General features: G+C 39.7%; 1 protein-coding gene across 4 annotated transcripts in view; it reads right to left on the bottom strand.

Moving 5' to 3' along the window:
• Window positions 1-273: 273 nt before the first annotated feature.
• Window positions 274-11,577, bottom strand: part of LOC310857691 (CUGBP Elav-like family member 2) — a 34,631-nt gene continuing 23,327 nt past the window's right edge. For 2 of the 4 annotated variants that reach the window (XM_083763481.1, XM_083763479.1), the window contains 8 exons: window positions 11,408-11,569; window positions 11,241-11,322; window positions 8,249-8,368; window positions 7,393-7,503; window positions 6,981-7,148; window positions 6,657-6,800; window positions 5,095-5,276; window positions 274-4,143 (listed from right to left, as the gene is read on the bottom strand). In XM_083763481.1, the coding sequence (XP_083619607.1) occupies window positions 5,149-5,276; window positions 6,657-6,800; window positions 6,981-7,148; window positions 7,393-7,503; window positions 8,249-8,368; window positions 11,241-11,322; window positions 11,408-11,569 (915 nt within the window). In that variant the 3' untranslated portion in view covers window positions 274-4,143; window positions 5,095-5,148. The remainder of the gene's footprint in view (window positions 4,144-5,094; window positions 5,277-6,656; window positions 6,801-6,980; window positions 7,149-7,392; window positions 7,504-8,248; window positions 8,369-11,240; window positions 11,323-11,407; window positions 11,570-11,577) is intronic. The other 2 variants (XM_083763480.1, XM_083763482.1) reach the window with 2 other exon arrangements.

Here is an 11,577-nt window from a genome sequence, read left to right as displayed (position 1 = left end):
TGGATCATTTGCACGCGCACGCGCACACACACACACACACACACCTGGACCCCACATCAAATCCCCTTAACACCTTGGTGCATGTAGTATACTGTATATTAAAATAATATACCTACAGCCCCATGTCTGCAATTGTTTGAAAATAATAAGCAAAGAGAAGCACAATGGAAAGAAACGAGTTAGGGAGACATGACACACTAGGGTGGGGTGGGGTTTGTAAATGTCTTTACAACACTGGACAGGCACCAGGACCACACAACACACAAAGACACATTCAATATTAGGGGAAATGGTTTAATTTGGAGACAGAGGCAAAGAAACACACCACACATGAACAAACATTGACCAAATAAACATTGAGTCTTTCTTCTACACACTCCGCTATGGGAAAACAGAAAACTCTGCACAGGTAAAAGCAAAGCCCAAAGAAAAAAAGTTAACTTCTACCAAACTAAGACAATTTATTATCCACACAAGTTGTCTAAATCCTGATGACCACAGAACCATGTGGACAGCACAATACTAACATGAAACTTACCACGATTTAGAGGATCCCAATCCCCACCCCCACAAAGGAAACTGAGTAAGTGATCGAGAAACACTTAAGAGACCCAAGTAAATCAAATCAAGCATATTTTAGACAAAAACTAATGACCAAAATTGCTTGACACCACCAAGAGGCCAAACTCGAGACCCAGTCAAGGCCAGGCCACATTGAGAGGCCAGACAATTGTTTTCCAATATAGATTTCTTTCTTTAATTTCCAATATAAAAAGCTCCACTGGTACAAAATACATAATGAACAACCAGTTGTAGAAATTGGAAAGCCTGTGTTTCGTCATGTATTTTTTTTAAATCCCACCCAGTTCAAAAAGTTGAACAGAAAACTAGCGTATGTTCACAGATCACATCAAGATGTACCCACTTTGGCTTTTCTCAAGACAACACAAACATCAATCAAATGAATTGTAGAACATGAATTAATTCATAACTATTATCAGACAAGAAAATCATACAGGGCAAGATTATTTTTTTCCTTTTTTTTTTCTCTTTTCTTTTTGACCAAGACAATATCTATAGATGCAAAGCTACCACAGTCAAGATAGCACTTTAAAAGTAGGAAAGAACACAAGAAAGTGATCAGAAAGTGTCTAAGATTGAAGTGTTGGTGTGATGGAAGCCCCTGAAGGGAGTCTCAACCGCCTACGCTGACCAGTGTACTTTACATTGTGCTTTTACATTTACCATAACACTTTACTATACACCAGAGACCAGACACAGCTACAATAGAGTCTGTAGTCAGTAGAGTGTAAATCAATGGTCAATTTAGTTTTTTGTTCATTAACCCACGTTTTAGAACCCCAACTACACGCGGGACACAACATATATATATACATATGACATATATCACTGCGTAGATATTAGTCTGGATCTTCGGTTTGGAAGATTTATTTCCAAGGGGCGGAAATAAACAGATTCCAACGTCACAGCAAAAAAGTCTCACTATGAATAGTGGGCTGATTGGTCACCCACAACTCTGGGGTGAGCAAAATTGAATTCAAACTGAGGAGTGCCAGACCAATAAATGCTAAGGGAATTTCTTTGAAATGGATATTCCTATATTTAAATAACTTTAGACAAATGATCAATTGCTTGCTTTGTCTGTGGTTTGTATCATAAAGTGTTATGGTACTTCCAAGTGGTTTGTATCATAAAGTGTTATGGTACTTCCAATATTTCCCACTCACTGATTAACCATTAAAACGCTCTTGGGGAGTTTAATGTAGCTCTATATAAACTTGACTAATTCGTTCAAATCCAGTATATTACAACACATATTTAGCAATAACTGAACACACAAGTGGGGGACAGAGCATTCATGACACTGGAATAAATATACAAAAAGGCCAACTGCAGCAATCTCTAACCAAGGCCTAATATGTGTAGGCAGTTTCTAGACGTATATGGCACTTTGAATATTGTATTGCATTTGGATATAAAAACACTGAAAAAAGCACATGCCCATATTAAAAGTGAATTAGTGGTACCATGGTAATTTGGGATATACAATCACCTATACAACAGTACACGAAAGTGACCATTTCCCATAATTGTGCTTAACTCTGGCATTGCTCTAACCAAGGAAAACTATACAACACCCTTGAGTGCCATTTGCAATTTGGTACCGTTTTGGAATTTTAAGTGGAGAAAAAAAAATCCAAACCATGAAACTATCAGATGAGAACTGTGCATCTTGTGTCTTAAATCCCTTGTGTGATAGAACACACAAAAATACCCTGAGTAGACAACTTTTTAGCGCCATCAGGTACGCAGTTTTTGGGAACCCTTTTTTTTAGGGGAGAGGGGAGGGGGTGTAATGTAATATAGTTAGTTATCAGGGTTATATCACCTTACAGAATAGCAGGCAGCGAGTTCCACCCCCATAAAGACAGTGTAAACCTTTTGTTGAAAAATGGAATGCATTTGTAAACCAACACCGTTTTGGTGGATTCGATAGTACAGGCTTAACATGTACTGTGCCAGGTGTATGCCCAATACATACCACTACTAAGTCAAACTATAAACTTATCCAGCAAAGAAAAAGTTAGAGTATGTATGCATGTCTATGTACTTGGTGTATATGTATTTATACAGTATACATATGAAATATGAAATGTATAGAGACCCAGATTGTGTCCCAAGTGATCTCTTCTTCAGGGGCTCCCACATTTGGTGTCAAAAAAGGAAAAAAAAGTTAAGTCTCTGTGCGAGGAAAATTCAATACTATCACAAGAAAAATAATAGTTCAGAACTTAACCGAGTTTGACACATGGGCACTTACAACATTGTAATTAATTATCTTCAATATGTGGCATCCATACTAAACCAAAGTGAAACATCCATTAATCAAGTTAACAAGAAATTCACCAAAATTTAACAAGACGTACCATAAGAATTAACACCAAATTGATTTCTTTTCTTAAAGGAAGAAAAAAAAATAGCCTATATATATACTCAAGATGTGATGCTTCAAAACAAAAGGACATTTCTTTCCAGAAGTTAAAATCACAACTAACGCAGAGAGCAAGAATGCATTTATTTGACTAGAAATTACACTTAAAGGCTGTGTTGATCAAGCAAACTTATTTTAGTCCTCTTTAAAAATGTGATAGGCTTAAGACCCCTCCCCTTCCCCTCAACATAGATGACATTACAACATAATCTACAAAAAACCCAAAGTTTGCCTGGGTTTCTGTTAGTTAAACCTCTATAGATTCAATGGTATAAAATATAGGTAATCTAAGTGTGCATTTTAAACCACAGATTGTCTATTTGTGAATCAGTTCTACAAAAGTTGACTCATGTAGGTAGTCATTTCTCTAGACAGAGCAAATGTACCTTTTATTGTGCCGTCAATATTTTCAAAAAGGAAAAAATAGGTAAATACACTTAATATTTTCATAATGACCAAAAAAAAACAACAAGGAAACAAAAACAAAACAGAATACACTTTTTCTTTTAATTTTTTTTTTCTTTTCTTTTTTATAACAGCCTTGGTGAAAAACTTTACACTGCCCGCAAAATGTAGAAACCATTACAGATCACTGAGGGGTTTTCTGGTCAGACTTTTAAAAGTGTTGGAAAGTGGTCTGTTTGTAGTATTTATTTTCGAAGCCAACATATTGCTAATGGCACCAAATAGCACAGCTGTGTGCCAATCCCTGTATTCAACTTTCAAGTGAACTTTTTACTGAGAGAGGTAAAAAGCAAGCAACATAAAAAAACGAGCAAACTTAAAAATAAAAAAGAAATCCCACAGGCTTTAAAAATATTTTTGCTTTTAAAAAAAAAAGGGAAAAAAAAAAAGTCTCAAATTAATTGAGCGTAGGTAAGTTTTCACATTGATTGGCTTGACCTCCCTCCATCACATTTTTTATACAGGAAACCAAGACAAAGGAATATGCATGCAGAAATCAGGTTGAGCTAAGGTCAAGGGTCAGTGGATGGCCAGATATTGGTCAGGCGAGCTTAGAGAGACATCACAGACAATGGTGGGATGATGAGGCCAGGAGTTTGGCTTGGCTTTCAACACCATGAAGACATGCTAGGCTAATGATGAGCAAACAGGCATGGAGATTTGTTCTAAAAGGAAGAAAAACACAGAAGAAAGGGGGAGAGAGAAAATAGAGAGAGAGAGAGAGAGATAGAGAGAGAGAGAGAGAGAGGGAGAGAGAGTTAGGGCCACAGCACAAGAACCTTTCAAACATGAGGCAAGACCAACAAAAACAATGCCAATCACCACATAAGGACAGTGGTGATGCTTCACCCACATACACACAAAAACAATACAAAGATTTAAGGAAGTGACACCACCAGATGTATGGTAGAGACTCTCCAGCATGCATGAATAGTATACTTGGCACCTAAAAAAAGATCCATCTGGGATCAGTCCCTTGTGAGACTTGATGGATGGAATGATTGGAAGAAGACATTATTCGAGAAGCAGAGAAAAAGGTAGCCTAGCTTCAGATGGCTTAAGGGAGGGGGGGGGGGGGGGGGGGGGGAGAAGATAAAGTTGGTAGTAAAGATTGAGGGTAGAGTGCAAAAGATTCACATATTAAGGATGACAAACACATGATCAAGACAGACTAAGGCCAAAACAACAAGGACTGAAGCTCTGGTTTTGGACACCAATTGGACTGGCTTCAATCAAGTAAAATATATATATATAGAAAAACAGATCCTTATTCAACCTGTATAGCATGACTGGAAGGCAATGAAATGGTATGGAAAATAAACCTGATGCTCTCCCCTCAACACATTACACAAAACCTCCCATCAAACACTGGCTCCAGTGATAGTCATAAATAATTATAAATTAAAACATTTAACATGAACCAAATGACATGTTGAAACTGAAAAAATGGGCTTACAGTTAAAAAAAGAAAAAAAAAGTGGAAGGAACATCTTGTTTTTTCCTTAAACAGATCAAGAGTGTCCCTCCAGTGGTAGGTGTGGGCTCAGATAAGACCCTGTATGCCCCCCCCCCCTCCCCCCAGGGAGTCTCTAACCTTGGCTGGAGGGCGAACTTACCCTAGCAGGGCTAACATGAGAGCTGGGGAGGGGGAAGAGGCCCTGAGGCCAGGATCAGTAGGGCTTGCTGTCATTCTTGGAGCGTTTGAGTTGCACTTTGAGCCTCTTCATGCCGATCTGGAAGCCGTTCATGGCCTGGATGGCAGCCTGCGCCGACACTGGATTGTCATAGCTGACAAACCCTGTGGGACAGAGAGGGACAGAAGAGGGGTAAAGATGTGTCCCTGGCCAGATTGTACCGTGTACATAAATCATGACGAAGACGCGATTTGGCTTGCTAAGCTCCTCGGATCTCAGCTGCTCTGCTGGGAGCCCCTTTAAATCTAATTAAGAGCCGGTACAAACAAAAGGACATATTGATCTTGAAATTCTATTAAGGGAGTAAAAAATTGTTTTCTTTTTTAAAGGTGGAGGACCAATTAACCACTTAAACTTAAAGGGATATTTCACTTTCAAAAAAACTTTTGGTCATTTAATCGTCTACTCGGGCTTATGTGAACACCCAGACAGTTTTGAAGTTGCTCAAGTCAGTATTAGATATTTGATATTCATTTTAGCTGCCCTGCCCCCTCCCTATACAAACCCATAACAACTTAAAACTCTATTTTAACCATGATAGATTCATCGAAAACACCAGACCTATTTTCTGTTGACTGATAATGTCCTTCTAATGCGTGAGGGGGGCCGTGGTTTGTCATTTACTGTTTTCATTTATTTGTAATAATTATTTTTGATTGTGTGAGGAGGAGCTGCAGCTGAAGGGCAGCAGGAGGTTCTTTTCCAAAATAATTACTACAAATGAATGAAAACAGTAAATGACAAACCACAGCCCCCTCACGTATTAGAAGGACAGTATCAGTCAACAGAAAATAGGTCTGGTGTTTTCGATGAATCTATCATGGTTAAAATGGAGTTTTAAGTTATAATGGGTTTGTATAGGGAGGGGGCGGGGCAGCTAAAATGTAATATATCAGCAAATATCTAATTACTGAATCAAGCAACTTAAGAATTGCCCGGGGTGTTCACATAAGCCTGAGTAGACGTTAAAGTCACGTGAAAGTGAAATATCCCTTTAACTAGTTGATGGGAATCTGTTGATAGGCCTCCGTTTAATTAATACTACAATCTCTAGTATTTCCCAATGTGTGACATTTGTACTTAGAAGCCGTCTGGGCACCTAGGCTGGTAATCCTGTCTGACAGCATGTGTCAGGTTTGTATCTAGATGACCGTTGCTGTGTGTCAACTGTCAACCAACACATCTCTATCCCCTCTTCCTGTCAGTCTACTGTAAATCTATCAATAAAGGCAGAAAAGGCCCACAAACATTGTAGGAAATATGTATGACTGTAAGCAATGCATCTACAAATTGTACAATTGTGCAATGAGCAATGTGATTGTGATGTCCATATCAAATAAATAAACAAACATAAATGGGACTGCAATGAATTCATGTGTAGTACTTTACACTAATTAATTAGATTGGACAAGAGCTTCTGTTAAGTTAATAATGTAGGCTACTTAAGTTCAGCCATGTACCATGTCAATATCCACATTACATACCAAAGCACTTGCTCAAATTGGTCTGTTTATCGATGAAGACTTTGGCAGAGACCACACTTCCAAAAGGCATGAACATCTGCAGGACGTCCTGGTCCCCAAATTCCTGGGGGAGGTGGTAGATGAACAGATTTGCCCCTTCTGGCCCTGCAATAATAAAGAAGATGGATACATGAGTACTTTAGACATCTAATGAATACCAAATTAAAATTATCATACAAAGTATACAATCCCAAAAGGTTAATCATACAAGTGTTTTGGATAGACAATAAAAATGAATACAGATTTTTAAGTTGTATGGCTTGTGTGTATGAATGTGCGGCTGACCTTCTTTCTGGCTGCCAGCAGCAGCCTGCTGCAGCAGAGTCTGACTGTAGAGGTTGGGCAGGGCGGAGGCTGTGTACTGCTGCATCCCTGAGTAGGCCTGGGTCAGGGCGTCCATGGAGCTGGCTCCTGAACCGTTGGCCATCGAACCAAGTCCATTCATGCCCATACCTGCCGAAGAAAAGAAACCAGAAGAAAATGGATCCATTACTGTAATGGATAATAACTAAGCAAGACATGTTAAAATGTCTATTTAAGCAATTATCAAATGCCATGCAAAGCATAGTTTTGTTTAAAAAAAAGAAGAGGGGAGTTATGTTTATTTGTAGTAGTTAGTATTGTTAACAGCAATGTTTGGTAGAAGCTACTTGTTTTTCTTTTTTTAACGCTAGCAGCTACTGACGAGATCCTTTACCACTGAGACTGTTGAGGTTGTTGAGGCCCATAGACGTCCCTGTGAGACCCTGCAGGCTGCCCAGAGATGCAAGGGTATTCATGGCAGAACCCGCACTGGACATCGTACCAGCTGATGGGGACAGCACAGTACAGGTTACCACAGGGCATGTTCCCAACTATCTGTAGTATTCCAAAATTTGGCGCTTTACCATGAACAAGATTGAAGTAATTTTCAGCCAGCGACGCCATCGTATTGTATTATGACGTATACATTTGGCTTTAAAGTTATGACTGGATGACATAGCAACAGTCAGACGAGGCAGAGACCAATCTGTCTCTTAATGAAGAGGGGTCATTACCGCAGCAGCCAATATGCTGAACTCAGACAGAGGGAGCCAATGTGTATTTACGGGAATTGGATCTCTCGTCAAAAAATCTTTATGAGGGTGATTAACTCTCATAAAATAAATGAGGGATGGCCAAGGGCTGTTAGGCAGCAGACACCGATAGGAGGGTTGGAGTGTGTTTGGGACTGAGTGTAATGAAAATGTGAGAGGTAAATGCAGCTTTGAACAGTTCAGAGAGAGCAGTATTTAGGTCTTAATTTGTTTTATTTGCACATGCTTATTATGATACAAAGCAGAGAAAAGAAAATGAAGTGGGTAGCACAAACCGGGAGAATGTTACCACAGTAGTAGTGAGGGAACAACAAGAAATAAATGAGCACAAACAGTTGACAATAAAAGTAAAGGCATGAATGATTAAAAATGTCTGCTTTCCACTGTGGGTCACCAATAATAAAATAAGATGTATAGCTCTATAAGGTGCTTTGGGTAAAAGTGCCTGCTAAATTACATGATAAACACTTAAATTACCTGAACTAGTCAGAGCTCCCAGGCCATTGGCAGACATTTGGTTGGAGGTACCAGAAGTCTGAGCTGCAGCCATGGTAGCGGCTATCGTGGCCAGGTTCTGCAGCTGCATAGTGTTCACACCTGAGGGGGAAGGAATGAGAGGTCAGCCCACAATATCTATGTCAAAATAGGTGAAGATTTTCAACATTTTCTAAAATAGAGAAAGCTTTTGCGATGCAACCCTGTGAGCTTAATAGATTGCCTTTTTTCACAGGAGACGATCATAGTATACAATATTTTCACAGGACACGATCATAGTATACAATATTTTCTTAATGTTAAATCTTGCATTTCCCGTCATCGTGTCGGGCACCAGTGTGTCGGGCATGGTGCCCAGGTCTCGTGACATCATGTGACATCATCAGGGATGGAGATGTGGAGACCCTGCGGTCATAGTAAATGCGACCTGCTGTCGCAGTTAAGCCCATATATGGAGATCAATATTGACCAGCAACTCTACATTTGATCTCAAACCCTTAGATCTCCATATATGGATATATGTCAGAAGCTCAGAACCTGTTCTGACATTCCCCATCCTTCCTCTTCGATGTCTCCCTTTTGACTTGTATACCCGTTCAAATTTCAAACTCTAGACGGGCCTGCCCCAAAGTTATTAGTGCAGCTACGCCCGGCAGCCGGCGAAAACTAGAGTTCTCAACAGGCCCGAAAATTAAGGCCCGGCCCTACCTGGGCCCTCATCAAACCCTGTACACTCAAGAGCAGTGTTGTTTTTGGCAGGCATTAGTTTGAGTCAGTCTTAGTCTTTTTGACAAAATGCTTATTCGTTTGTGTCACTTTTAGTCATTTGGACGAAATGCTTCATTAGTTTGTCACATTTGAGTCATTTCCATCCTTGATAGTCGACGGAAACTCGAAAAGGTTTTAGTCAGTTTAGTAGACGAAAACTGAAAAGGTCTGTCCGTATTACAATCATATCTTAAATTATATATTTTATGATGACTGAACAGTAGGCCATTATCATAAAGTATATCTCAGTTTGAAGATTCAAATTATAGAAAATAACAATACAACTAGCCTATTCATAATTTATTAGCAATAAAAAAAATGCATCATTATTATACTCAAGGGGAAATGCATCAGAGCACTTGCAGGGGAGAGAGGCCTCTGCCAGGGCTTAGCATGTGTCACACAGGAAAAGAAAGTTTAGGTTACAATTACAATACAACATTTAATCTCTGCATAAGAATTTAATTAGAGTTCCTAACTACAGTCATGGAGAATTTGTTTAGCACTTGTCACTTTTGAGGAAATTACTTTTAAAGAGAAAAGCAACCGAGGGAGTGCACACACACACACACGGACAGGATGCAGCCGTAGTAGCAGCAGTAGTTCTGATATTTTTTGCACGCACAATTGGCGGAACATTTCCATGCATTCTGAAACTTTGTTAGTCAAACCACTAAAATGTTCGTCTAGTCTCATCAACGAAAACTCACACATGTCTTCGTCATATTTTAGCTGTTTAGCTCGTCAGCGTCAGTCTCTTCCTGAATCTTTTGTGTTTATTCCGTAAACATCAGATATTCGTCCTGAAAAAAGGGCCGTTGACGTCGTCATTTAAGTTATCGTCATGCCTGAGGAAAACATTGCTCAAGAGAATGTCCCCGGTACCACCCTTAGATCTCCATATACTGTATGGAGCTGACCCGTTCCATATGTTGATCTGACTCCCCCATGCCAAAGCGCCAGCGCTCACCCAGCAGTCTGCCGTCAACGAAGCGGATGGGTGCACGCAAAACCTAGCCCTAAAAGGGCGAGGTCGCTTCTCGCCCTCGGGTGTCTTACTGGTCATAGTAAAGTATAAAATAGGCCTTAAGTGGTTAGGCAGTGATATGTTTGAACAACTTACATTAAATTCAATACTTTGTGTGCATTTATTTCAAACTTATTTCAAATTGCCTCAATTCAGCATGCTGAACATGCCTGTTGCTAAATGTCAGTAATGTGATAAAATCTTGTTGATGCATTGAGTGATTTGTTCTAAAGATACCAAAAATACCTAGAACAATAACTAAAGGTGCACGATATAATCTGCGCCGATTTTTAATCGGCCGATATCTGCCTATTTATTCCGTATCAATCCGATATCAAAATAACGGATTCTTTTCACTGATATTGTTGACGCAATAACATGACCGTCAATAGCTTTGTAGTTTGTACTCGGAGCGGCCAGCCTGCCTGTCTCATTAAGAGCATCAGCTGTTAGTCGTTACTGGAGTGGAGTGCAACTGTAACGGCTGCATTGAACATGATAGCCTGTCGCCTCTGTATTTAACCACAGCGATTGAGCACAGAATTACCTCTCAGCTCTTAATGTTTCGGTTTTTAATGTCTGTCCTGGAATGTTCTGTTCTTCTGTAGTGTAGGAAGCCGTTACCTAGAGCTAGCTGTTGTTTCCGTGCATACTGGCTTTGTTTCAGCCTCTCCCTCTCCTGCTAAACTCACTCTTGAATGTAAGACGGTGATAAACTGTATGTATTATGGTAAGCTTAGTTATATCGCACACAAAAAACAACAATAAGCTAAAAATAAATTAAATAGAAAATCAACAATGAGCTTAACAAAACACTTTTGTCTCTCTAATGTGAAGTTTGTGAACCCCAGTGCAATTTACAGTTGAGAAGGGGTCAGTCACTTTATATTCAGTCAAAATTATATTTGTATTTTATTTTGCACTCAAGCTGCTTATTTTTAAGTAAAAGATAAACTTTATATTTTTCTACATTTAATTTGTATACGGTACTCATCTCGTTCAGTAGCCATTCAGTAGTGAAAATAGTATATTTATTGTTTGAAAACTTTTTCAAATATATTTTTTTAATACTTTGGGGCCAAGCACCTATAGGGCCTAGGCTTGTTTCCATTGTGGTCCTTTGTATAATAATCGGACATAATTGGTATCGGCAGATATAAATAAATATGAATTACCCACCTCCTAGCCTCTGCATGCCACTGAAACCAGACTGGTTGCTGAAACCAGACTGGTTGCTAGAAGATGTAGCCTGTTGGAGCAACTGTAAAGGCAAGAAAGACAGTCAACACCGTGTTCAGGGATCAGAGAGAAAAAGGCACTTGGAGGAGTGAGCATTTTTCATTTACCGCCAGGTACTGTGGAGTGAGAGACCCCAAGCCTGCCAGGTTTCCCCAGGTGGAGGCACTGTTGAGCTGCTGCATCTGCTGTGCTAGCTGCTGCTGCAGTCGCCTCTGTTCCTTATCCCTCTGTGTGTCTGCAAATTTCGCCACCATGGGGGAGGTGCAACCCTGTGCCA

The sequence above is a fragment of the Protomyctophum parallelum genome, assembly GCF_964188405.1.
Source record: "Protomyctophum parallelum genome assembly, chromosome: 4".
In the NCBI taxonomy this organism is placed as follows: domain Eukaryota; kingdom Metazoa; phylum Chordata; class Actinopteri; order Myctophiformes; family Myctophidae; genus Protomyctophum; species Protomyctophum parallelum.
This window is presented reverse-complemented; position numbering and strand designations above follow the sequence as displayed.